This window comes from Aythya marila (assembly GCF_965140915.1).
Source record: "Aythya marila genome assembly, chromosome: Z".
NCBI classification, from domain to species: Eukaryota; Metazoa; Chordata; class Aves; order Anseriformes; family Anatidae; genus Aythya; species Aythya marila.
The window spans coordinates 43157359-43180867 of record NC_139080.1 but is presented as its reverse complement, the minus strand read 5'-3'; the positions used below and the strand labels follow the sequence as shown (position 1 = coordinate 43180867).

Below are 23509 nucleotides of genomic sequence, written 5' to 3'. Positions count from 1 at the left end.
AGGAATAAGCACTGCCATGCTGAGGATGAGAAAAACTAGCTCAACAAGTTGGACACATGGATGAAGTGTCATTTCCTAACGCTGAAAGTTATACCTTAAAATTTACCTTTAGTTAAACATGTTTACAAATCCTTCCATCATTTCTAGAGCTTTTTCCTTTCCCAGTTTATACATAATTTCCCTTTCTTTCCCTTGTTTTTCTACAGCATGGAAAATGAAATTTAAACGTCATCAATATTAGTAGGATTTTGCATTTAATATTTATGCATGGCTTTCAAAATATAAAGCTGGATCAGCCCTTGTGATTAATTATGTTTTCTATTAAGTAAACATTTGTGTTGAACTACGTGGAATTTTTTAAAATTTTTTACATTTTTTAAAGCTGCAGTGGAACTACAAAACCACCACATATGGTGACACCATGTGTAGGTTTCTGCATGTATAAAAACAATGAAGGTACTCATAAAGATATTTGGCAGTATTTAGGGTTAACTTGCCTTTGTGGGTATCTGGGTGAGCTTATTGGTCAGATTTTGCCATGTCAGTCTGGAAACTATGAAGCTTTGCTTCTGCAGAGATATCACATTGGATGCAATTATGAAACTCCATAGTAATGGCAGAAGTTAAGAGTTTGGCTTTCCAGAAAAGATATCCTTTGGTCCTTGGCTGTAGTTCCAGCATTTTCTGCTAGATCCTCTTAATTTAATGCAAATATGAAAACATTATTATTTTCTTTATATGCAGAATAGAGTTTTGAAGTCACTCACATCTAACAATTAAAATACAACCAGTTTGTATTATCCTTATAGGATCTTGCTGGCACAACTGTGTATTATAATAACATTACAGTAATTCACAAAGTCTTTTGTTAAATTATCTAATTTTATAAGCTGTACATTATGTTTTTCACAATCACAGCTCTCAAGGATGGCCTGTTTTACAGCATTTATGATGTAGCTGTTTTAAGCTATTTGTTAACTTTTACAATGTACAGTACATAAAATAATGAAGAATAAATCTGTTTGCAGATTATATTTTATTTAAAACCATGTTTTCAAAAAGTTTCATCTTAAATGTGAGAATGATTATACACATCTTTGACACAGTTGCAATGAATTACATAAGAAATAATTTGTTAATTAAAAACAATCACTCTTCTGTTGCTCTGGATTACCTGTAAACAGTTTAACAGTTTAACTAGTTTTTTTTTTTTTTTTTTTTTTTTTAGCTTGAAAGTTAACAGCTCAAGATGTGATTTTGAAACAAGAGCTGTCCTCATTCCTGCTAAAGGTAAAGTCAGGTAATATGTTTTTTCCTCCCTGATCGGATGGGTGACTGTGGTGGCCCATTTGTGTTAAAAAAAAAACCACAACAGTCATCAGAGTGCATTACGTTAACTGACGCATCGCTATAAAGTTTTATGAAATGCAGTACAAATATCCAACTACTCTTAGCTCAACAGCGTAGTCAACCAAAGCACTTAAATGTCATCGCAGCCAAATTCTAGCCTAATATAGCTGAGTGAGCAGCAGTTCCTAGGGTTTCAGAAGCCAGTTGTTCTTGGCAAAGGATCATACTGAAAACACTTATTTTTACTTACCCAGAATTCACTTTCCATTGACATTTTCTAATATTTACTTAGAGCTTGCTGAATAAAAGAACATCAGTACACTCACTGTAAAAGATTTGTGAGCAATACAGTTTGTGCAAAAAGTTTCACCTGCAGAAAAATAACACAGTGAAAGAAGTTATTTTTGTAGTCTTATCCAGTTGTGTAACTCTTTAATATCTGTAAGATGATACACATATTTAAAAGCTATAACAAGTCTGTTAATGGATTTGCGTTCATAAGATCATTATTTTCCTTCATGCCTTAGAAGCTGATGAGGAATCTAGTTTCAGTGAGTTTTTAGAGCAGAAAATGTCCAACTGAACTCAATGTATTTTTTACTCATTTTATACTATGTTGCTGACATACATTGTCTTTTCTACAATTTGTACAATAATAATAAAAAAAAAAGACTCCCTTAAATTGGCAGAAACTCTGGCGGAAGATTTCTCATGTCTTTTGCCTGAGACTTTCCTGAGACTGAAATCTCATTCCTCTTCAAGATTAACGAGCACAGTGTTTTATCTAACATTCTAGAAGAATGAATGTGGCTTTATAACTTTGCACTTCTTTTATTGTTTGTTTTACTTTTCAGCTGTGAGTCATGTAACCTTTAATCTTCTTAGGTATAAGAAACCTGTGAATTTCCTTTAATGCTTTCCTATTTAGAAGATTTTTGAGAGATGCCATTACTATACCTTTCTTCTTGCCCTGCCTGTATGTACTTTTATTGCAATATTGTTTGGTTGCACACTACCTTAAATAACAATTACAGTAAATAAGTATTTATCTATTATTGTTTATTGTAATAACTAATACCTTTTGCAATAAATAATTATTTAATGCTTCTTAATGCCTTTATTTTTATTGCTCAAGTGATACAGAATTAACCTTGCTTCTTAGGTGGAGAAAAGTGAAATCAGTTTTGTTCATGTTTATTCAGCAGTTGTGGCCTGGCTGTGAAATAACTATTTCCAAAGTACTATATATTCAGGAAGTAAATTCTTATAACAGCATCATCTCAAGTATCTTTCTGAACTTTTATACTTACAAAGGCCTATGTGGGATAGTTACACGCTGGTACATAACGCCAGAATTGTTCTCAGGCACTGAGGCCATGGCATTGATTATCTCATTATTTAACTGACTTACCTTCCAAAACAAGGTGGCCACATTAAAACTGGCTTATCCTGTTTTCTTAACTGTGTTTGTTAGGACAGAGAAATCCTTTTGTCCTGTGCTGGGGAATTATTCTAAGCAGTTTTTAAGTTTCAGTGTCTTTGGCTGAGATCTGTCACTTTCAAAATGGTTGGTTGCCATTAAGGGGGCTGAGAGACACCTCTGAAAACTGATTTCAAAGGGGCATTGACCAGATCTGTCTTACCCGGTGAAATTGTGCAGATGCTTGGTGTTCTGGGAAATATCCAGAGCTTGCCTAATATGAACAGGAGAAGGATTCATCCAATGAAATTGTGGCAGACACTTTCACCAAAGACGAAGTAGAAAGAAGTATTGATTGTGTGTCTTCTTTACAGAGCAACCTATAGGTAAAAGCATTGCACACAGCCTGGGAGACTGATTCAATAATCACTGTCTGAACCACTTCTCAGTTTGAGTGGATTCAGATTTTTTATTTCCATATAAGGAACCCTGTCCTCTGGCTGTTTTACAGCTAAGTTAATATATACCATTTAGCAAGAATCTATGAAAATAATGTAAACATTCTGGGGTTGGAGAGAAATGAAGAATGGATCAGTGATCCATAGGCATAAGGGAAACTGGCATCCGGCATCTGCTCGAAAGACCTTTTGATCTAGTTACAATGCACTGTAAAACACATAAATGGTACTTTGAGCAGTTGGATGCTTCTCAGCTCCATTACTGTCCCTGTTAGCTTTGTGGTTAGAGCATTTTACACAGAAAAAAAAAAAAGGTAAGTTTAAATCGCCTCAGGCAGGGAGTTAAACTTGGTTCTCTGACTTCTAGGGAAATGTTCCAACACATCGAGCAAGAAAAAGGTTAAGAGGAGGGTTAAACAGGTACCTTTCTATCTGAAAGAAAGTCCTGTACCTTGCAATGGTTTGGAAAGAGCTTTGGAAGCATTCTGCAGAAAAAAGGTCAAAACCTATCCTGACTGGAAGAAGGTATGTCCATCACATGAACAATGTTCATGTCTGTCCTGAAAACAGCACATCTATCCTCATTGTTAACTTGAGTGCACATGGGGAATTACATTTTGAGATGCCCACTTACTCGAGAAGAGAGAAGGCTTTAAGCAGATATTTCTATTTATTTATTTATCTGACTATTAAATTTGGGAAAAGTATGAAGCACACACTTAGAAGCACACAAGGAAGGCTTGCATGCCTGATAATTTGTATGTTTTTCCAACACTGCAAGCAAAAAAAAAAAAAAAAAAAAAAAGTTACTATTGTAACCCAGAAAACTTGTTTTGCATATGTATTGAGACTACTCTGTCCTTTACAGCACTACAAATGACTCGCTTCTTGGTTTCTGTAGGAAACTTAGGAGCCTGGTTCATATGAATTTCATCTTCTAAGACCATGCCCAAAGGACTGTTTAGTCCATGGTGAAATACAAGCTCTTAATAATGAGCAGCATATAATAATCCTAATGTAATAAATGGCTTTTCCATTGATATGTTTTTTTTCTTTGTTCACAGGATAACTTTCTTTTCAGTTCTGTTCATCAATGGACCTGTAGAATATTGGTTTAGATTAGTTTATTTTATAGCTATGGAGGAAGAAATGGTAAGAAATTAGACAGTGGTCAGTTTTCCTCTTTAGAGAGCAATGTAGTTACTGCTTGCTCTAGCAATCCCACCTTACCACAAGCAAATGATGACTCTGATTTCTTTGAGCCTCATAGGATTGAAAAAATGAGGGAAGAAAAACCTCTATTTCCTGAGGGCAGCTGTGTTTCTTTCAGTATTAAACATTCTCATTTGTCCCTTTGTTTCTGAGGAAGTGCGTGACAGTAGAAGTTAGGACACAATGATTTCTTTTGCATTTAACACAGCCAGCTCTGCATTTAAATTCTGGTTCACTAAAAAGCAACTGGCATTTGTCAGGTCAAACACATTAAAAATAGGACAGAATAAAAAAAAGATAGTCAAGATATAACAAAAAATCATCATGAAAGCCTTCCTGTAAAAGGTGAAATTCATAGCCATTTATTGTGAGCTCCTTTATGTTATTCAAAATCATTACAATTTTTGAGAATAAGCAACTTGACAGCATGTCTTTAGAACAGTCTTCTTCTGCCATTTCTGGGTTGGAATATTCTTGTTATAGCAACATCAGGGTAACTGCTAATGCTTCCAGACTTGGCCCAGCAGTCATTATTGGTCATTTCAGTGTCTCCCTGGCTATTCAGTTGATCATACAGACAAAAGATTTTAAAAAAGCTGTCAGGTTTTCATTTCTCTTTTGCTGCCAATACTCGATCTTTTCTGCAAAAGCACCTTGGATACTTTACTGTTCCTTTATTAATGGTCTATTTGCTCCATTACAGGCTGAAGATGTTTCATCTCTATGGTTTCCACTTCAGTCCTCATCTGGAGTCCACTAAAGAAATTGATAAAACCTTGAAAGTCTTTTGTGATCTCACTGTCCCAGCTGCTAACATACCAGTTGAATGAAAAGTTTTATGTGTCTTGAGAGATGTTTCTAGCTATTAACGTACTACCACTTTGACAGAGCTTTTATGTCACTTTGAGTCTCATTTTTTTTGTAAAATCTAAACCTAAGATCTTGTTCCTTTGCAATATTATGTAAGTTATTTTATTTCTGTGCCTTGACCTGAGTTTTTTAAGATACAGATTATGCCTTTTTCCTTTCAGAGGTTATACTAACACTATGTATCTGAAAATGAGTAGAGCCTACATGAGGCCTGCTACTGAATACATTGTCTGTAGTTTTTAATTGAGAAGAATAAGAGCAAATCACAATCGGTAGTATTAAAATTTACATTGTCAGGGAATGAGAGTGTGTAGGAATGGTCTATAATCTACCTAGATTTGGGATTGAAGTACATGCACCTATCATACATGGTTCACATGAGGTGTATGCCTGGTAATAACTGGATAATTTAAGAGCTCTCTAGCTTATTTTGCTGGGCAGCTCCATTCCTCTGCTCTTTTCTTCCTGGAGCAATGATTTCATGTGATGCCATACCTCCCTTTTCTGGTTTCCTTGTCTTTTCTAATCCCTACCATTTAAACTCTGTGTTTGTAACAGCACCAAAACCTATGTTTTTTTTTCAATCAGTAAATACATGACATTTTTATAGTGATACAATGTGTCTATCATTTTATATTTTATCTCAAGCCTCCCTGAAATTCCTGTGCATGGTTTCATGTTTTGTTGTCTCTTCAGCCAAAAAGATGCTCAAGCCGGGTGGAGTAAAGCAAGATGAAGTAAAGCAGATTGAAATTATACTTGGGGGAATTATTTTATTTTATTTTTTTTAAAGAATTTTTTTTTTATAAAATGGCAGAAAAAAAAAAGGTTTTGTTTTTGCATATTTATTTAATTTAGAGTTTGGTTTAAAAGGACATATCCTTCTAAGAATAAGCATATAATTTCAGAAGAAAGCACTCTTTTGCTCAGAATCCTGCCTTCATTACTCACTCTTAAGTCTCATCAAACAAAGCATCTTTTGTTCGTTATCTCTGTTCTAGTGCATTAGGACCATTTGACTGAACCATGGTCTGCCAACCAAGCACTATTTGCCTGGCATTGTGCAATAATACGGGTACCATCTGTTTTGCAGGATATACCTGCCCCATTGCAGAGCTAAATGACACACTGTACTTCACCTCAGTACCTGAGATTTATGTGACAAAACTTCTGTAATAGTGGAAAAGAAGGAAGACATTGAAAACCAAATTCTCTTTTATGATGTTACGGTTTACCACTGATGGGCAGCTCAGCATCACCACAGCTGCTCTCTCATTCTCCCTCCTCTGCAGGATGGGGAGATAAGATGATGAAAAAGCTCAAGGGTTGAGATAAGGACAGGGAGATCACTCACCATTAACTGTCATGGGCAAAACAGACTCAGAATAGGGAGATTAATATGATTTATTGACTATCACTAGCAGACTAGAACAGTGAGAAACTAAAAGCAAACTAAAAACACCTTCCCTTTTCTACCTCATTCCCCTGAGCAGCGCAGAGGAAGGGGGAATGGAGGTTGTGGTCAGTCCATAGCACTTTGTCTCCACCGCTCCTTCACGGTCTTTCTCTGCCCCTGCTTCACATGGGGTCCCTCCCATGGGATGTCGTCCTTCTCCAGCTGAACCTGTGGGGGCTGCCCACAGGCAGCAGCTCTCAAAGCACTGCTCCCACATGGCTCTGTACCACGGGGTCCATCCATCCCCCAGGAGCAAACTGCTCCAGCACGGGTCCCCCATGGGTGGGCGGCAGCTCCCCCCAGATCCCCTGCACCTGCGTGGGCTCCTCTCCACAGGCTATAGCTCCCACCTCCTGCCCCTTCCTAAGGCAGGTCTGGGCTCAAACCTTTTCCACCAGGGGCTTCTTCACAGGCTGCAGGGGAACTTTTGCTCCAGCTCCTGGAGAACCTCCTGCCCATCTTCTGCATTGACTTTGGTGTTTCAGGGCTGTTCCCCAATCCTCTTTCCCAGCTGCTGTTTCTTAGTGTTTTAATGCTTTCTTAAATATGCTCTCACAAAGGCATAATCAATGTTGCTCATCTCTGTCTAGCAGCAGGTCCCTTTTGGAGCTGGCTGGAGCAGGCTCCACTCTGACGTGGGGCAGCTGCTGGGCTCTGCTCACAGAGGTCACCCCTGCAGCCCCCCTGCTACCAAAACAGAGTCACTTAAACCCTATACAGACATTCACTGAATCCAAAAGGGATTTTCTGCATGTGAAGGCAGAAATCTGGCCCACATAGATGTTGCATTGGGAAATATTGCAATACATTTATATATCCCAATTTAAAATAGAATGTTAATGTGAAGATTTCTGTTTGTTTTCAATGTCATTTATTATTTCCTTGTATCATATAGGCGGAAACATAAGGCTTAAGAAAACAAAAATGCAGACCTTTGCAGCAGGAAGTTAAAATCCAAAGTCATGTAAATACAGGATTATATGGAAAGGTTTGGGAGAAGACAGTGTTAAATCTCAGAGGAAAAAAGATGGGGGTGATATATCCAAAGTGTATGTCCTCTACTTAGCAGTCCAGGATAGACACTGCGACACGAGCTATGCATGACGGAGTGAGGACAAACAAACCTCACCTCAGTGAATGTGCAGCCACAAAAGTAGAGGAAGGTGAGCACATTGATCTGATGAGGAACTTCTTGTCTAGTGAGACACATTCAGCCCCTGATGCGTTTGCTGCAGTTAAGCTCAGAAGCCTGCCAACACTGAAAGCCAACTGTCCTGACTGTTAGAAATAAAGAGCTGTAGGTGTAAACATTTGTCATTTCCGATGGCTGAGTAACAGCTATAATCAGCGCTGTTGGGGCTTCATGATTGACTTGGTCAACTCTTTGGGTACAAAAATTAGGCTGACAGATGAGAAAACATGGAACACAAAGAACTCTTCTGTCAAGTTAACTCTGCTTTACCAAAACACTAGGTTTTGATAGAATATGAGAATCTTAGGATGATAGCCCTTTGCTACACATAGTAGTTTTGTTATTGTAACAGAAACGTACCAAAAAGTGTCAAAAAGTGTCAAAAACATATAAAATCATATATTGAAGCCCTTCAATATTTACGTTTAAGCTAAATTTTATATTCCCGGTTACTTAGTGTCTGTATTTGTCTAGAGCAGGAAGGAGCATTTCACCAAAAAAAAAAAAAAAAAAAAAAAGAGCCTGAAAAAATTCTGATAGGTATTTGTAGGATTTTAAAGCGAGTTTGTCTAACCCTGGCAAAATAGTAATCGAAAGTTGTAAAACCATTAGTTTCCTTTGAGGGCATTCCACACTTCTTGGGTAGAGGAGAATTTCATAATCCGTTTGCAATGTGTGATTTATTCTAATGAGAGGTCAGCTGGGCTGCTTGTGCTTTGCTGGACTGAGTATTTACCCTTGGGCTCTATTTCACTGAATAAGGAAATGTCGTTTAGTGAGGTGGAGGATTTGCATTCTGGTTATCACAACTTCAGTATGTGCAATTTACATTTGCAGATAGTGAAGAATAAATGGAGGGGAATATAAAACATCTCAGTTAAGAATGTAGCTGCTTCCGATGAAAAACAAACTTTTACCAAGGACTTAGGGAAAGTGGGGAGCCTTGACTTCTGTCGAAAAAGACGGAAGCTAGGTCTGCTATACAAAGCACTGAAACCTGGCTCCTTCGGTTAAATAATCTTGCACGTTCACTGTTTTCACAACGTCCCTGCCTAAATCACTGCTGGTGGGACAATCGCGAGCGCTCTCTCGGCACCGTTTAACCCGAAACTGCTCACGGCCCGCAAGACCGTACGTGATGAAACCTCCGGTAGCCGCGGTTTCCTCGCCTACCGCTAACACAAGGAGCAGTTTTGTGCTGCTGGCACCGGGCACCGGGCACCTTCCCGGGGAATACGGGGCGAGCAGGTGCCGTGCCATGCGGTGCCGTGCCGTGCCATGCGGTGCCGCACCCTCCACCCTCCCTCTCCCCTCGGGCCACCTCGGCGCTTGCTGCCGGCCAGAGCCGCCCCCTTGCCCGCCTCCCTCCGGGGGCACCGGGGCGGAGCAGGGCCCGTCCCGTCCCGTCCCGTCCCGTCCCGTCCCGCCCCGCCGAGCGCACGGCGCAGTGCTGCCGCCAGCCCGGGCCGTGCCTTGCCGTGCCGGGCCGTGCCGTGCCGTGCCGCGGGCAGAGGACGGGGGCGATGGACCCCGACGGGGAGGACCTGTCCCGGCTGCGCGCCCTCTTCCTGTCCTGCGACGCCAACGGCTCGGGCCGTATCGAGCGGGAGGACTTCGCGGCGCTCTGCGCCGAGCTGCGGGTACGGCCGGAGGAGGCCGAGGCCATCTTCCAGCGCCTCGACAGCGACCGCGACGGGGCCATCACCTTCCTGGAGTTCGCTCGCGGCTTCCGCGGCGCCACCCGGAGGCGGCGGCCCGGAGCCGGCCGCGGAGAGCCGCGGGACGGGGGAGACGACGAGGGGGAGACGGCGGCAGCGCGGGCCGCCGCGGGGCTGGAGCAGTCCTGGAGGGACTTCGAGGTCCGGCTGGGGGACGAGGCGAGGTTCATCCCCAGGTAAGGCCCGTCCCGTCGGGCCGCCCGCAGCGCTGCCGTGCGCTGATGATGCCACACAGCACCCCGACGGGCACTGCTTTGCCCCGGTGTGAGCGGGAAGGAAGAAAACCGGGGGTAGATTTGGGTCATTAAAGCTGGGTGTCGCGGGTCTATCAGTACGAAGCTGGTTGCGTTTCACTGATACGTATTTTGGGGGTCAGCAGTAGCCTGCCTGAAACTTGAGGTGCTCCGTGTTACAAAAATACTGGCTGTGGAAAGTACGGAGTAATTTTGCTTAATTCAAAAATTGCAACTTGAACTGGAAAACGAGCAATCTGAGATTAAGGGCAGCTAGTTCAGGGACAATTGAAACAGATACATGACCATATGCAAAGGGGCTTGTGTCAAACTCCAGCAGAGCTGTCTGTGAGATCCACAGGCTCTACTTAAAAGCATGTCAGAACCTGTGTAACTTTTCCACCAATCAAGTCATTTGTACAGTTTGTTGCTTTACAGGAACACAAATCACTGGCAAATTTATCATTCTGGTCTTCATGTAACACACCTTAAATTACTCCTGAAACAATAGTTTGGTTCTAGCTACTTTTAAAATCCATGTGGCTCTTGCAATGACAAATGTCTTCAAAGAGATGTCCCATAGGTTAAAGAGTTTACTATTCATGCCCACAATCAGAGTAGGTTGCTTTTTACTGAACTGAAAAATAAGCCTCGTTTGAAAGTCTGCAGAAGCAATCCAGAACTTAACCTAAAGCCAGAGAGATAATCAACAGGGGATGCAAAAATGTGACTCATGAACAGTGATGGCTTGTGAAAGCATCCATTGCCTTTTGGTAATAAGCGTGTTGCTGTCTCTTGGTTACTGTGTTTGCAGCAGCAGAGGTTTGAAGAGTGTGGTTGCTTGTCTAAGAGGACAGTAGGACGGGACGGAACTAACCCTCTCGGGTTTGAGTGTCCAGACATGTAATTTAGTTATATTGTTTTGGGATTCTTAGGCAAACAGAACTAAATGCCAATAATTAAATACATGTGTGCCAGGTGGGCGGTTATTTGTTGTAACATTTCCCATTCATGTTTAGCTTTATAAATACCTTTGAACATCCTTCACAGTTGGCTATATTTCTTAGGTGTGTGCCAACGTCAGCTGAAGAACAGTGTACCCTTTGTTTTTCCTGTTCTTTCTCATTCCTGTGCTGAAGCACTAGAAGCAGGTCTTTGTTACAGCTCAACTTTTTTTTTTTTTTTTTTTTTTTTTTTTCCATTTATGACCCATATCTTTTTTTGTTGAAATATATCTCTGATATATATATATATATTTATGTCCCACTGGGAACATTTGGACCAATTATGTGAGTGAGAAATGAATATATTTAAAGTGTTAAAGTCTGGGCATGGAAGAGGTTTTAAACAGCAGAATATAACAAAACCATGTAACGTACAAGCTGGTACTTCAAAAAACATGCTTATTTTTTAATTTAAATAATTATTTTATTTTTAGTTGTTTATTGGTTCATTTTTTTTAAATGCTTTCTAAGAACAGACCTAGGTTGGCACAGACCTGCCTCTTCAATACTGTAAAAGAGCCTGTGTTCTCACATTGTGATTTATCACCCTTCATATTTTTGCTGTAACATTTGTGTCGAAAATCATGAGAAAAGTAATTACAAGAAAGAAACTCCTCAAATGGAGATGAATGGAGTTAGTTGTCTGTATTTTTGATCTCAGTTTTGAGGTCATCTTGGGATCTTGGGGGTTCAGTCCCTCAAGATTCTGTGCATTCTGGTCCTGCTCTGGCAAAACACTGTCACATGCGTTGATGCTGTTGTGGTTTGTACAGCAAAAAACAAGGTGCAGGAGATTAAAGTAATGAGACAAAAATATTACTGAAGTAAGGAGAAAATTACCCAGCATCTGCGGTCTGTGTCATTCTTGAGTTTGATCAAATACCCATGGAAATCAAAAGGAAAATTTTCACTGATGTCAGCACATGTGGTTCAGCCTCTTCTTCTACAAATGAGCTTTTAAAAGCCATAAATAGGTCTCCATAATAGCATGGAAAACCCAGTAACACCGATCAATATCCTAACTTAATGGAGTAGCAGGCATCAGGTGCAACATTTTTTACTGTAAGGTACTGCCTAGTACCAGGTAATAAAATATGCCTGTACTAAAATGAGCATATTTTGAATTTAGTTAATTTTTGAAAATAAATTTTTATTATTGGATGGACCTTGTCTCTGTATTTTGGTGTCTGGGTGGCTCAGTTCTGTTAGCTTAAACATTCAAGTCCATTCTGGAGTTGTATCTCATGTAGTTAAACAAGGGTAGTAACACTGCAAAGTTTCTTTTCAGCCCTACTCCCTCTGAACAGATTTTCAGGGCTGAATTCAGTTAGGTTTCTTTGTAAGGTGGTCACTGTGAGTCAAATTATTGTTTGTCTTAGTCTCCACATGTACTCAGTGAGCAATTGTGCCTCTAGCACAAAAAAGTGGAGTCTTTCCAGGCTAGTGACCTAGTATAATGTGTGAGGTCAGATTTTAGTGGAATTGCGTAGAGGGTTGGGTATTTTTTTGGCATTCATTTAATTTAAAAATGCAACTACTCCTTCTTTGTTGTTCATATTCAATCTGCTATAATGAGTAATTAAACACAAAAAGGTTGCTGTACTTTTGGTTTACATGGAGAGAATAGCCAATGGGGGTATATCTGTGTGAGCTTTAGGAGATCTACTTTATTAGAACTCAGACACAGCCATTGGTTTACAAAAAAAAAAAAAAAAAAAGGGGAATTTAGCTATTTGGTGCTCCAGGCAGTGAGTAGTCCAGTGTATTTCTTGCCCTGAAAGGGTTTAGCCTGTGGCTGTGTTACTGGTGTTGCATTCCAGTTTAATATGTGGTCTTCCTCAGGTCTGTTTGGATTTCAGTGGTAAGATGAGAACTTTCACTCCACTCCCTTAACAGGCATGCACTCCTTTAAGTATGTGAAAAGGTCTCATGATAGCCACACTTCTGCTTTTCTAACTTGGAACAAAGAATGATCCGATGTCCACTGGTTCGTCAGGATACAACCTATTCTTATGATCCTTGTAGCAGTTATTTCTGTCTGTAAAACATGGGTAAAAACTTCCCAGAAAACATATTCTGAAATTTAAATTTCAAAGATCTTAAATCAGAAGGAGAAAAGACTTGAACTGCATGTATTGTGAGCCTTCTTGCTTATTGCTGGGATAAACTGAATCCCTTTCAACAATAGCAGGCAGTATTTCTGTGATGTTTGGGATAAACTGGTTGAAAAATGAACTAAATTAATTTCATCATGAATGTAGGTGAATCTAGAGAAGAAAGTTTGTATCCCTGTTTAAGTTAATTTGTTCTGCTTCAGACATAAGCCTCTCCACTGCCTTGATTGTTAATCTGGGGATCTGTTTCTTTTGCCTCCTTTCTGCGCTGCCATACTATGAGATTTTATGCATTGTAAAATTACAAAGTTTCCTAATTTAATTGAGATAACAGTTCACTCCTAAATATGTAATCTGGGCCTGTATAGAAAATGTTGGTCTGGTAGACATCATAAAATGAGAAAAGAATATTGTTTTCAACAGTAGCAACTTAAACTGTAAAGGTGGATGATGCTAATGGCATATGCTGCTGTGCAACATGAGAGGAAGGGGGCTCTTCTGCAGAAAAAAATAGTTCAGAACTCATTATGCACTTGCTGTCATGAGCCAGAATGGATTTTGTGCCAAAGTGAATAGAAAACTAAGCCTCAGCTCTTATCAGGAGATTGTGTTTATTTCCAGGAGATGAAGAGCCATGATACTAGCAGTGGAATTTCCTTGGAAGTTGACGTGTGTTTCTCAGAGAGGGAGTGAATGCAAAGCCTGAGGAGAAGCAGCTGTTTGGTCCACCTTTATCACAGTGCTGAAGAGGGGATCTGTGCTGTAGGATTTTTTCTTGTTTTCTCACAATGAGGGGTTGGCAAATGAGCTCTGCAGGAAGAGTGTGGAAGTGTGGAGGATCTTCTGTGAGCTAGAAGTCTTTCAGAGCTACCTTAGGTTTTCCTACCAGTTGTTTCTTTTTTTCCTTTAATCAGAACAGCATCTGTACCAAATAACTTAGGCTCTTTTGTTAGGTTCATTTGTTTTACTGAAATTTTTGTGTCTCATTTTCAATAGACCCATCATTTGGAACATTCTGCCTCTCCACAGACTTCATCTTTCCCTCCTTTCCCACAGACTTTTCCACACGTGCCCCACTACTTGCTCCAAGTTGCACGTCTGTCCTTGGACAGGGAACAGTATTTATTTCTTGGAACACTAGAAGTCCCATCCCTGCAAATCTGCTGCCACTCCCTTGCCCAGACTCTCACCTGGGGGTTGAGGATTTGATCTTCTTTTAATGCAGTTCAATTAGTGAAAGGACTTATAAAGAAAAGCTGATACTAAAAGAAACACTGTGCTTCAGGTTAAGAAATACTTCAAAGTTTATTTTGTATGAATGTTTCATGTAATTGTGTTTCTCCTCAAGGCTTTTACTGTAGGAGAAAGTGTTAGACACTCACCTGGGACAGAAGGTTTTCTGAACAGGGTATTTTCCTATTCTTGGTAGTACACACAGGTTATTAATCTCCAGTGTAAGGACAGATGTGTGATGCCTAATCTTTCTCTTGCTCTGACCACCCAGCTCAGATCCTCCTGGCTCAGACAACCTTGCATTTCATCCTTTCATACCCACACCAGAACAGAGGTGCTACAGGTGGTAAGAGTGATTTTTGCAAGATCATCTACACTGGGAAAAGACCATTCAAGGACAGACCATTCTAAAGCTTAGAATCAGGGGCATATTATTATTATTATCAGCATGCAGACATGTTTAAGTATAGTGGTGATTGTCTTTGCTTCTACCTGCACATACAAAATCAGAAGCTGTATTTTTCAGGTGCCTGAAGGATGTCTGGGTCAACAAATCAAAGAGAAAGTTTGAAAGTTGGGGACTGTAAGTCTGCAGGTAGTAACATGGCTAAGAAAGAGGACAAAAGTGAAGGCAAAGATCAGAAAAGCAGCAATGGATGTTGTGGAAAAGACATATATATAAATATTTATATTATATATTTATATATATGTCTTTTCCTATATATGTCTTTTTCATATACATATATATATATATGTAGACAGAAAGACCTCTTTTGAGTTAATGTAAAAGCTCTTGCTGGAGAACAATTTGGTCTCATTTTTTTACCTCTCATTGCAGTCCTAGCCCAGTGAGATTCTTTAGCCCACTTCCAGTCCAAGTGGGCTTCTATCTTGTCCTGCTGCGTTGTGTTTTCCTGAGTGCTCTGCACAGGTGGGCCCTGAAATTCTGCTGGTACCTTTGTAAGTCTCTACCTTTCTAAAGCAGACCCTGGTAAATATACACAAAATAGTGGTGGAAAAAACACTGAATCATTACCATGCCAGGGGAAGTGGTATTATAACATCACTGTCAAATCTTTGATTTTTGTCTGTTTTCTGAAAGCTTGTTGCACTTTGCCTTTTACTTGGTGGAGAACTGCACTACAAATACAGCCCAATCTGTCAGACTAAACAGAACATGTAACATAACAAACTTTCTTTGCAACTAGATAGGGAATACATGTAAGAAACTCAGAGTTACTCTTCTTTGATACATTCCACCAACTTCCTTTGAGCTGCATTTGGAGTGTGGACTGGTAGGCAAACTGTCATTCAGCCATTTAAAACAATACTGTGAATTGATATGAATTGGTTTAAATAAAATTATGCCATGTAATATCATCTAAGTATCTGATATCTCTAATCTTTGTTTTGTGTTTTTTTTTTTTTTTTTTCTTTTCTTTTTTTTTTTTTTTCCTCTGCTCTTTCTCCATTCTACTTCGGTATTTTAAATCTATCATATTACAGATGGCATTATCATCAGGGCAGATTTATTTTATTTCTGTAATGCAGTAACTCTATGTAATACAGTATTATGTGAAGTTATTAAAACATTAGTTAGTTAATACAATTACAATTAATATAATTACAGTTAATAATTTTACAGAGAACCTAAACTAGTAAAACCTTTGAGATGAGGTAAGGTAAAGTGAGACCAGTATCTGGTCAGGATAATGTACTTTTTTGTAAGTACTTTGTGCTTATAAGTGCTTTGTAAGCTTTGTGCTTATACTTCATGGTAGACGGTACCAGCATAGAACCAGAGGGTCCAAAGTGACAGTTTCTTTCATGTTGTATTTGAAAATGCTCTTTCTATGCAATTGTGAAGCTTTACAGCTGTGTTTGTGTGGAACTTAAAGGGGTACAGCTTTTAATCTATTTAAAAGGGGATTTGTGGGTTTCAAGAAACGCTAATTTTAAAGGACAAACCTGAGCATTTCATATGAATTTTGTTGAAACTGAAGCAAAGGCATTTTAGTTTCCTTTTTTGTTCAGAGCAAAGACTATTCAGTGTTCAGGAGTCAGCTCAGTAAAGTCTGTTTGTGAAATCTCCCTTGACAAATAATTTTGAGTAACTAATACATTTGCAGAAAGAAATAGCATGTCCAGGAGAACTGGAGATAAACAAATAAATTAGGCAATATCTATAGCAACTAGTTTGTCCCGCTGCAGTGATGTCACTAATGCTTAGCAAAGCATGTAGAGGAGTGATTTAAAATATGAAAGAGATGATTAAGAACAATTCTTCTCTTAATCATCAAATACTTATTGCATGCTGATATACAGTGTATGTAACTGCATCCTTCTAAAATCCAGTGAAAGTATAAAATATTATCACAACGTGCTCTATGCTAATCATGGATGCTTGGAGTGATTAAGTCAGTAAGAGTCTTCCCAGTTCATGAAAATGTATTACTGCTTGCTGAAGGTGTAAGTAATCAAGTAGAGTCCCATCAATTTTGTTGCTTTAATTCATTTCTCCTGCATTTTCCTGTTGCTGCAGTACTTGTTGATTGATGTTTTTAATTGAGATATCCTGTAAGGCTGCCATAGAAGCTCACAGGTGAGTGTCACTGAGAATTTCAGTGGCCAACTTTTATCTAAAAAAGTCTTGCATGTCCTTTCCAAGATTCTGTACAGTGTAGTTTTTTGGATGTAGCTTCTTTGACCTGAAGTTAGCAAATGACGAACCCTGCACAGGATGGGGCAAGAAAGACAGAGTACCAAGATAACCGTATATTCCTTGTGAAAATAAGTCATGTAGGTCCTTAAATATCCTACCATAAATTGGTAGGCTGTGATTTGGAAGAGTCTCAGGTAAATGTTTGCTCAAGTAATGTATGTTTTGTGTTAACATCGAGTAAAAAGTAATTTTGCCACTGTTTGGTTGCTTTGTAGGAAATAAGGTCATTAGTAGGCATTTCCCTGGCAACAATGAAATCTAACAGAAAAAAAGATAATTCCAGAATACAGATCTTGAATTTGTATTTCTTATTCCTAAAAGTTATATGCACTGACCTAACTTGAGTTGAATGTATTTGCCTCAGAAGATTGATAACCTCTGTTCATCTTGCTGTGGCTAGTGCCATTTCTGTTTTACATGCCACACTTCTAAAGGGGTATGTGTACATTGACACTGTGTGAAGAAGTGACATTCTTCAGCAGCTAATTTCAAATATGCACCGTATCTGCTTTTATCTAAAATTTAAGACTGTTCTGTAAGCAGTTTTGGTGAGGTGTTTACACCTCTGAAGGACGACTGCTGAAGTGCCAGGAATTTATGAGATGCAGCATATGTTATCATATCCAGCTAGCAGACTAAATGGAATTTCAAGTAAAGGGACTACAGAGAGACTGCATTTTGTAATTTTTGAAGTACATGTACAGTCATACTCCAGCTTCAAGGCTAATCAGCAGTAATGGAAGTGTAGTAGGAAATCTGTGAATGGTATCACTTCGGGACACTCAACTTACTGTTTATCCAGTTGCTGATACTTGGAATTCAGTGTTTAAATACAACCGATCTGTTGTACACTTGGAATTTAACTGAGACCCGGCGAACCTGAATCATAAACTTATTCTGTGATATGTGCTGTTATCACAAGCATTCTAAATTTCTTTATTGTGCTGTAATCTTTCAGCACAGAAATTTCACATATGTCTGAATGACGTAATAGTACAGAGTGAAAGGAAGGCAGATTTTAAATGAATTTTTTTCCCGATTTTAGCATTTTTAATGGTGTTATTTTATCTGAGTGTGGTTGCCAAGGAAAACGTCCCTTAACAGTTTCTTAAAGGTACATGTAGAATACTGAGTAAACATATGTCTGGGGAGTTCTTTAATGATATGTTGCTTTTACATATGTTGTGTCATCTGATGATCAGATAAATCTGTATGTTATTGTAACCATACGTTTTGTGAACCTTGATATTATTCTATTTAAATGTTATTTAAATGAAATTGTATGCATACATAGTCAGAGTCAAGTTTACTTTAAGTTTAACTTCTGTAGTTACTGAATACACCTAAAACCTAAGGCTTTGTAAATGAGACCATTTGCAAGACAGAAACATGTAGGTACACAAAAATGCCTCTGGCTTCAGTAAATCTGTATTTTCTGTGATGGTGTTATGTTCCTGTGTATTGAAATAAGTATCTGCATTTCATCTGGAAACTTATTTTATGGTTTACTGAAACATTTAATTGTTTAAAATGGAAATCTGAGCTAAAGGAGCAATTCTGGTACAGCTGTAATAAAATAAGTTATAATTTCCATGGGAAAATCATAAAGAAGAAGCAGAGTGCTGGAATGTTGATAGTTTAAACTCTGGAAGTACCTCAGGTGGGAAAACCACACTGAATGTTGATATCATGCTTGTAGTGAATGTGTTCATTAGCACTGCCTTTCATAGAAGAGTAGCAGCTCTCTAATAAGGAGGATCATTAAATTAGAGGTTAAGCTTTCCTGTAACAATAAAAAGAGGACAGGTATTTGTGATATGTTAGATATGGCGTGTGACTAGAAATTGCAAAACATTATTTCTGTTTACATTTCTGCCACTGGTATGATGTATTTCCTCATGACTGGTCTGCTTCCTGCACCTTTGTAGACCTGCTTTTCCGTTTTACTTTTTTTTTTTTTTTTAAAATCTGTAAATTCTCAAATACCTGCCTATGTTCCGGTATATCGTCTACAGGGCAGTCAGCTTCAGTTGTCCTTAGAATTGCTAAATTCTGATGTTATAGAATTTTCTCTGATATATTATATATATATATAGAGATAGGTAGGTATCATATAATTGCCTTATGATAATCCAGTTATTCGAACTAAGCTGGCTTTTAATACAAACTGTTACCTGACATTAATAATGGTATGACCAGAAATCAGAGCTTTTTACAAACTAATCTGTGTAATAACATTTTGGTGCTTATGCTATTTTGCATCTTGTCAAAATGGTTTGCTTTGACAATTAAAACTGTACACAATCTACAGGAATGAGTCCAGATTAAGTGGGAATCAGAACATTGTATTCCTGCATTGGGGCAGCCATTAAGAAGCAGTATAAATTTCAGGAAGTCTTTTAATAACTTAAAAGATCTACAGAGACTTTTTATTTTTTCTTTATATATTAGTTGTCTTTCACATAAGAGTTATATGTAAAATTAGCTTCTTACAATTTTTTTTTCTTTTATTTATGTACTGTTTTTGTGGAATAAAACAGGGCTGTCATTGTTAGGGGTGCAGATTTCAGCACCAAAATAATTTGTTTTAAATGAGAGAGGAGTATTTTATTTTTCTCTACAAATCTGCCCACTTATACAATATATCTGAAGACTAAATGTCTAACAGATGGGGAGCATCAGACTTTGTACAGGTAGCTGTCTTTGCTTCTGTGCCTCTGTGGGTAGCTTTTTGCTTTTCTGAATTTTGCAGGCCATGCATATTTCCATATTGCTACAAAGATATTGTTACCTGTATTTAGTTTTCAGCCTAGCTAGCAAACCTCTATCATTTTACCCCATGTGGTGGTGTCACAGGACATATGATCAGCCCCTACTGTATCTTAAACATCCATTTTTACTTAGGTGGTTGGTGTACTTACTCACTTTCACATTTTTATGCAGCTTGCTATAGCATTATACCTCTCCACAGATTATAATTAACATTACAGCCACCAGAAATATTGATTTGTATTGTGGATTACTCCAGTGGCATGCTCTTCAATACATCACAAATATAAGTACAAAAAATTGACTAAAACTAAAAAAGATTTTTCTACAGTAGCTATGTTAAAAGAAATTGAAAGAGTAAAAATAATTTAGAATAACACAGACCTATCTTGCTGAATGTTCAATGTCTGTATTTAACTTGTTAAATTTTAAAAATAGGCAATAAAGGGGAATACCTTCATTTGTAATACATTTTTCAAACCTCTTACAGAACATTGTTCCAAGTAAGTCTGTTAAAAAGGTATCTGTCTTTTTCAGACAAGAGCAAGTCAGTGTTCTGTATCAGAACATACACATAGTGGAACCAGGATTAATCCAGTCATACGAACATGTCATTAAGAACTTCATCCGAGAGATCAAGCTTCAAAGCACAGAGATGGAAACCTTGGCCATTGCTGTCAAAAGGTATAGTGAGTTGTGCTTCTAGTTCACTTATGCAGTTACATTTTTCTCTTTCGCACTTTGTTGGATTAAACTACTGGAAGTCAATGCCAAAATATGCCTGAGTGTTTTCATAAACTGAGTTCTAAAGTTAGCTTATATGCACATGTGCATAAACATTCCCTGTTCATACTTTGGATAAATTCTGTCTGTGTTCTTATGTTTAATGTCTTAATGCATTTTGACTCCTCTTCCATGGCTGTACCTTTGAGGTTTAGCATACTCTCCCATTACAATTTCATTTGAAAAAATGTATTTTTGCTTCTCCGGAGCTAAGGACAGATTTTCCATGTGTCGGTGCTGCAAGTTGCTGCAAGTAGTTATCCTTTCGAAGTCTCATTATAGAATAACCAGAGGGGCCTTTTATCTTTGTAACTTCATTTTCAAAATGTGATGTGATGTCTTTCATATTAATCATCTGCTGTCAGCTGTTATTTAAAATCTAATTTGCCTGTATTTTCAAATTAATTTGTGATTTAGGTTCCCAACCACACCAGTTGCAAAGTCTGGGCAGTGCTCAACTGTTTCCATCTCTGTCTAATTTGTTTCAGTGGAGGCCGGCAATTTTTTTTCACATAACTTTTTGTCAAGACACAAGGCAAGTCCTAAGAGAGAATTTACTTTTAAATTTTAGAGCTCAGGATAAAGCGGCAGCTCAGCTCAGTGAGCTGGAGGAAGAGATGGAACAACGGATACAGGCTGCGGAGCATAAAGTTAAAAAGGAAGTGAGTATTTTGTATTTACACTATTTCGTAATGACGGAACTCTCAGTGGATTTATGCAGGATTGATGGACAGGTGTGTCTTTGATGCTGATCGACTGGCTCAAAGCCAATGAAAGCAGGGCCTGGATGAAAAGAAAATATCCATGAGATGGGAAATGTATTCTCTTAATGCTTCCTCAAAGGGGAATGGCTGCTCAGATGTAATAAACGGAGAAAAAAAAATCTCTTTTTCTTTGGTAAGAAAATAGTGATGTAAAGCAGTTTATTACTGCTTTTATTACTGCTAATAGATGAATTTATGTAGAAATTAATGCTTAAATAATTTGTTCCTAATTTGTACATCTGACTAGAGCAGTGACCTTTCTTTCCCCTGTTGTTACGTTGTGGTGCTGCAGTCTTATTTTAGACTTCTAGAGGAGAGAGGGTGTTTGTGATGATATGGTGTGACAGTTGTGACCTCTTGAAGTTGATGGGATATTCTCTGTTTCAGTGTACTCAGGTTTTAGCCTTTGTTTCAGCCCACTTGTAGTCTTGATGGCAAAGTACAAGAACTCTCTTCCCCTTTCTCATTGAAAGATATAATAAAACTGCACGTCTGTGTAATTCTAAGCAGAAAGCAATACAGGAAATCCACCCTACCTGTCTTGTCTGCTTCATGTTGAACTGTTACTAAATTCACATACGATAAACCAGACTTTGTAGTATATATAATATGAGCTGTTGTTCATGCAAAGTATTCTTATGTGGGCATAAGAAATTCACTGATTAAAACATAAACTATGGTTCTTGTAATTAGTTTGATAGGATGCACCATATATTGAACCTCTGTATATTTGTTATATATTCTTTCTTCAAAGTATTTGCAGGATAAGAAGCAAAAAGTGCAGTCAGCCATCTTGCTGATTTTAAATATCTTTTAGCAAATGATCTGTGAAAGTAAAAAGTGTTCTGACAGATTTGCTTCAAACATTGTCTTTTTCTATAGAGGACAAAAAATTCCTATTGTGGCATCAAAATCTTTTTTTTTCCTAGTAACAAAATACAATGACATAATAATGTTATAGTTCCAACAAAATAGTGTATTGTAATATATTTAACAAATGATAATACAGGCCTCAGTACAGAAAAACTTGCCATTTCCAGGGAGAGTATGCATTTATATTTAGATAACAAGTTTGTTGTGGAAAATTTCTGTTCTGCAAAAAGTAGTAAATCGCTGGAAGAAGTCCTGAAAAACTTGTCCAGTACTGTAAAAATATGACCAGGGTGTGTGCGTTTGTTCAATTGGAGGACATCCTCAATCACATACTATCTATGTAAAAGTCTGCTATCTATTATGTGAATGTAGTTTATGTTTCAGGTTTTAAAAGGACCCTTTGTAGTTTGCAGTGCTTATGCTAGATCTGTTCTTTGGATTTAAGTGCCAAAGAAATGGCCAGGCAACATTGCGAAGAAGTCATCAGTGTTAGTTCTCAGGTTGTTGCTGAGTTGCATGGATTGAGGTTTCACCTTTCACACCCTGATATCGAAAATGGGCTCTAACTTGTTTCCCACAATGTTCTTCTCAGTACACTCCTGAATGTTCCCCATAGCTCATAGCTCTGCATACTCCACCTACTAAAACACCCCGAGAGTAAATGTAAGATATTTACTTTGTGGGATTGTGCTAAGCCATTAATCTTAGAGCCTGTACTCAGGGCTATTGTTTGCCAGTGATCTCACTCATGCCACCGTGACACCTGCCTTTGCGCGATAGTATCTGCAGTGTGAGCCTACCCTCTATTTTGTTTCTTCAGGGGAAGCAAATAGTTACCAAGCAATACTTAGGAGTCCAGTATAGGTGCCAGCAGAGAATCCAGCCTAAACTGATTACTTTGACAGATTATCATTTTAGCACACGGATGTCAGCATCTCAGGCAGGAAAGTACTGCATTCTGAGCAAAGTCCACACATGCTTTTTCTGTGTGGAAGCACAGCCTGTCTTCCAAAAAAAACCCACACACCTTGGTACCTGAGAATGCTGGAGGGGGGTGGGGAGGTGGGAGCTGAATGCATGCTCATCTGCATCATTGGGCGCATACCATTCTTTTCTCTGTCAATCCCAAACCCTTCCTGGTGAAACTTCCTTTCACAATTTCTTGGAATTAAAATAATATCCCCAATACTGCACTTGATTTAAGACCGAGTACTATGTGAAACTTTAATGACTAAAGATGTTGTCATCAGCATACCTTTTACTTAATGTGGGCCTGTCATATTCAAACACTTGCAAGCAAAAAATTCAAAGAAAGTATGTAAGTAAGTGATGGTGGCA

The 23509-nt window shown here is 38.4% G+C and overlaps 1 protein-coding gene and 1 long non-coding RNA gene across 4 annotated transcripts in view; both read left to right on the top strand.

Annotated features, from left to right (window-relative positions):
• LOC309889895 overlaps positions 1–5882 on the top strand; it is a 41953-nt gene extending 36071 nt beyond the window's left edge. Inside the window, exons 3-6 of one of the 2 annotated variants that reach the window (XR_014319334.1) lie at positions 1229–1290; positions 3596–3753; positions 4293–4380; positions 5144–5882. This is a non-coding gene — a long non-coding RNA (uncharacterized lncRNA). Of the gene's footprint in view, positions 1–1228; positions 1301–3595; positions 3754–4292; positions 4381–5143 lie in introns of both variants that reach the window. The other variant, XR_014319335.1, reaches the window with a different exon arrangement.
• A 3490-nt stretch (positions 5883–9372) lies between these two features.
• Positions 9373–23509, top strand: part of RASEF (RAS and EF-hand domain containing) — a 39810-nt gene continuing 25673 nt past the window's right edge. Inside the window, exons 1-4 of one of the 2 annotated variants that reach the window (XM_082783082.1) lie at positions 14562–14606; positions 16803–16862; positions 20289–20435; positions 21106–21196. In XM_082783082.1, the coding sequence (XP_082639208.1) occupies positions 16816–16862; positions 20289–20435; positions 21106–21196 (285 nt within the window). In that variant the 5' untranslated portion in view covers positions 14562–14606; positions 16803–16815. Of the gene's footprint in view, positions 9853–14561; positions 14607–16802; positions 16863–20288; positions 20436–21105; positions 21197–23509 lie in introns of those variants that run through there. The other variant, XM_082783081.1, reaches the window with a different exon arrangement.